Here is a 4,244-nt window from a genome sequence, read left to right as displayed (position 1 = left end):
CTCTCTCTCTCTCTCTCTCTCTCTCTCACACACACACACACACTCACACAGAGAAGCAAGTGAAAGAGGAGAGCGGCGAGCGCAGAGAAAACATCTGGATTACTTACCAAGAGAAACTCGCGCGTGGCCGTGAGATATAAACCACAAAGCCCACGAGAGGTTTGGAGACCAACTTGGTAGATTCTGGAGTGAGACCAACCCTGGTTTTTGACGACGTTTGGCGAATCTCCGCAGACACCTGAAGCCTCGCCTCACCGCGTTTTGCAGACCGGTGTTTCCACCGGCTGACCCCCATGTATAAGATGGATTACTCCTACCTGAACTCCTATGACTCCTGCATGGCGGCTATGGAAGCGTCGGCCTACGCTGACTTCAGCTCCTGCAGTCAGGCCAGCTCCTTCCAGTACAACCCGATCCGGAGCGGACCTTTCTCCAACCCGGGATGCACTCCGCTCAGCACGGCCAGCTGCACCCTGGGAGCCCTGCGAGAGCACCAGCCGACACCTTACTCATCGGGTAAGGACATATCTTTCACTCTCCTCCGAAAGTCTCCGCTCATCCCAACAAACGCTGCGAGACGAGAGAGAGAGAGAGAGAGACTTTGTTAATTAGCGTGTTTTTCAGAGCGATAAAGGATCATTGAAAGGAGCTACGCATCTTTTCCGTTGTCTAAAAATAAAAGCAAGCGTGAGGGTGGAAAATGATAATTAACAGCGTTTTTCGTCATGGATGAACTAGCCATTTACCCAAAACTGAGGCCTTGGCCTTAACTGTTATGCATACGTTCATTAGATTAGACACAGGTGTGGCCCTATTAAGAATTAGAGGGTTGCAAACAGCTTCTGAGCATTTCCAGACTAAATCAGGTTAAGATTCAATTGGGCGGAATACAATAAAAAGCTTAAGAAAAATGTAAATCAATTAAGCCATTTTGCTTGCATAACTGTAAGTAAACCATATACCTCATTTCCTTTTCAGTTTCTGTATACCGCACACTGTAATGCTGATAATGCGCATCTTATGAATCATTAAGAAAGTATAGTCTTTTTTTTTCTTTTTTGAAATGCAAAACTTACTGTAAACCGTCCAGATCATCATTGGCTTTACTGCACCAGTAGGGCACGAATGATCAGTTTTATTAAATTATTATTTATGTGGATAATTAATTGTCACTGGAAGTTGTTTTTTCTTTTATGACATTTTCAGTATATATAAAAAAAAAAATAATAATAATCTCGGGCTGGGTTGTTTTCTGAACCCAGTAAATCAATCAATCCGCCGCCAACAAACCAAAATATAGTGCAATAGTTCTTTTTTTTTATTTTTATTTTTTTATCAAAACCAACACAGACCTTAGAAAATTATTTTTAGTTTTATTTTCTGTAGGCGAATGTATGAGACGAATCCTGCTTCATTTACGCACGGCCTCTGCATTTTTAGGCTACTCACTGGCCTCACCCGTTAGAGCATGTTTAAATGTGAGGGGTTTCTAACACTAAAAGGATGCTTTTATCCCCTCTCAGTCCCGTACAAGTTCTTCTCGGACCCTTCCGGCCTGAACGAGAAGAGGAAGCAGCGGCGCATCCGGACCACCTTCACCAGCTCTCAGCTGAAGGAGCTGGAGCGGGTCTTCGCTGAGACGCACTACCCGGACATCTACACCCGAGAGGAGCTGGCGCTGAAGATAGACCTGACCGAGGCCCGGGTGCAGGTGCGAGGAACAAACCTTTATTCCTTATTCCTACGCGCCACTTCACCAATGTCATTTTAGGTGGCCGCGTCCGCCCATTTTAAGCCGTCGTCGGCCGCATGTAAACGTTACCTGTGTGTTTGTGTTTGACAGGTGTGGTTTCAGAACAGGCGTGCCAAATTTCGTAAGCAAGAGCGTGCAGCCAATGCAAAAGCCAACAACGCTGCTGGAGCCGCAGGCGGCAACGCGAGCAACAGCTCTGGAGGGAAAAAGGGTGGGGAAACCAGATCTTCATCGGATGATGACGAGTCCAAGGAGTCCACCTGCAGCCCCACGCCCGACAGCACGGCCTCCCTGCCCGGCTCGGCCAATGGAAACCTGGGGAGCCCAGCCAGCCTGAGCCCCAGCCCAGCTCCTGCAAACAGCGGCTACGTCAACACCTCCAGCTCTCCGGTTCTCCAGGGGCTGAAGCCGCACAGCTGGTCCAGCCTGGGCCCGTCCAACCCGGCCGTGGCTCAGCCCGCTGCCCAGACTCAGGAGATCCTGAAGGCCTGGCAGCCGGCGGACAGTATGACCGGGCCCTTTGCTGGAGTCCTGTCCTCCTTCCACAGAAAACCCAATCCCGCCATCAAGACGAATCTGTTCTGAAGCACAGAGGAAGAGAGGAGAAGAAACTGGAACAGAGAGGAGTTTGTAGCTTTTGGGGAGTGAATCAAGACTTGCCCATTATGAGGCTGAACTCAATGAGGGAGTCAGCTGTTGTGTAGCAAGGCTCTCAATATCTTGTTAAAGCTCAGATGATGAAAGTCACAGGTCTGATAGCTCTCTATCAACCCTAAAATGTTATGCAACTGTGCAGATTATACCTACAGAGCCCCACCAGGACGTGGGCACTTTCCTCCCTGCTATGACTTTACTCTGAACCTGCGTATTTCACACAGTTTGATCAGAAATCCTTCTTTCTCAGATAGAAAAAAAACCTTCAATACATTCTCTATTCAGTGATCTCGCAGGCCCTCAAACAGTTAACTGAACAGAACCGGTCTGACTCATGGAAAAATCCCATATTCACGCACGACCTCTTTGAACCGCATCTTTTCTGTTTTGCTGCACCACACAGCGGCAGCTCTGATGAGCATGGCGGTCAGGTACGACTCTAAAGCAGAAATCCAAACATCATGCCTCTGCCTTTGCTGGGGAAACAAAGCAAACTTCCACCCTCAAGCACAACTGGCCCACCCCTGACTCACAGACTTCCACCAGAGGGAACGGGGGTCCCCCTAAATCTCTTTGCCGAGCTGAGCGGGCCACCCCAAAATCCAATTAGAGCAGCCAGGTCCAAACCAGACGCCTCCCCCGATCAGCTCATCCCCTCCTCTTTCTTAACTGTATCAAGTCCCGACTCCCATATTCTCAGTGTCCTCGAGGCTTAATGTCCCATCATGCTTTGCTCTAACAAACAGTTTGCCACTTTGTTTTTTGATAAGGGATCGAGAGCTTTAGGTGTTTGACCCCATTTCAAGTACAAAGCAGCATTTTTCGGACCCATTCTTTGGGTGTAGAGAGACAACGAGCTGTAGTTATACATCCCGAGAGCATCCCAGAAACATATCAGTCTAAGTAGAACTGGTTTGTGGTGTTGTCGTTCTGGTCCTGCAACTGTTTTCTTAGTTGAACCACTGACACAAGAGTTTGCTGGTCCTTTCTTCAGCCCGGTTTTCATTAACACCCCCGACAAAGACGGGTTAGTAAATAATATAAGTTGAGAGATGGAATTTTATACTGTGTGTTCATTAATGTCCTGACTGTATTCTTGTTGTCCGACCTTTTTTCCGAAAAAAAAAAAAAAAAAAAAAAAAAAAAAAAGTGAAAAGAGGAAGTACTTTCTTTCACCTCACAAAGCTGCTTGTACATCATGTTTCAGCTTGTTGAGAATCACTGACGGGACCGATTTCAGCGGGTTCACTCAAGAAATCTACTTAAAAATGGTAAAAACAAACAAAAAAAAACAATTAAAAAAAAAAGTATTTATTAATATTTTTATTATGTTAGCGAGAAGCCCTCTCATTTCTTTGAATTGCCCCAGAAATTTTGTGACTGTAAATTCTGTAAGTAGTAATATAAATATTAGGTAGCCTTTTTTTGTCTTTTGATTTCCAGATCTATTTCATCGCGGAGCATCTGTCTCACAAGACGAACATCAACGAAAGCGGACAGGAAGATCTAAATGAATGAGAAGTTATAGCACTACTCTGAGTATTCTAATAAATCTACATTATGGTGGCACTACCCGACGGATCTCGTGATCTGGTTTTCTTGTGTGTGACGAAGTGATCGTTTTGCTTTGTGTTGCGTCAGACTGGAGAGCCTCGTGAATTCTGAAAATAAGAAAAAAAAAAAGCTAAAAACTGGAAAGGCCGCCGTTTTGATTTTACTGTGCAATCTTTCCCTTTCTGAGACAGGCCTGTGAGGCATAACGGCCTCCCTTCGACTCCCTGCAGTAAAAAAAAAAAAAAAAAAAAAACACACAAAAGAGTGAATCAATAACACGAGG

The 4,244-nt window shown here is 45.9% G+C and overlaps 1 protein-coding gene across 1 annotated transcript; it reads left to right on the top strand.

The window, feature by feature from the left end:
- Positions 1-245: 245 nt before the first annotated feature.
- phox2a (paired like homeobox 2A) lies at positions 246-3,506 on the top strand. The gene is made up of 3 exons (XM_075474441.1): positions 246-516; positions 1,524-1,711; positions 1,844-3,506. Exons 1-3 carry the CDS (start codon positions 294-296, stop codon positions 2,336-2,338), a joined length of 906 nt encoding a protein of 301 aa, XP_075330556.1. The 5' UTR covers positions 246-293; the 3' UTR covers positions 2,339-3,506.
- Positions 3,507-4,244: the final 738 nt, after the last annotated feature.

Source organism: Odontesthes bonariensis, chromosome 9 (genome assembly GCF_027942865.1).
Source record: "Odontesthes bonariensis isolate fOdoBon6 chromosome 9, fOdoBon6.hap1, whole genome shotgun sequence".
In the NCBI taxonomy this organism is placed as follows: Eukaryota; Metazoa; Chordata; class Actinopteri; order Atheriniformes; family Atherinopsidae; genus Odontesthes; species Odontesthes bonariensis.
Note: the sequence above shows the minus strand (reverse complement) of the source record. Positions and strands in the feature narration are given on the sequence as shown.

Excerpts from the sequence above, each read along its gene's own strand:
- phox2a (XM_075474441.1), top strand. The coding sequence starts at position 294 with ATGTATAAGATGGATTACTCCTACCTGAACTCCTATGACTCCTGCATG. Across the intron at positions 517-1,523 it reads GCCGACACCTTACTCATCGG|TCCCGTACAAGTTCTTCTCG; the intron begins GTAAGGACATAT and ends ATCCCCTCTCAG. Across the intron at positions 1,712-1,843 it reads TGACCGAGGCCCGGGTGCAG|GTGTGGTTTCAGAACAGGCG; the intron begins GTGCGAGGAACA and ends TGTGTTTGACAG.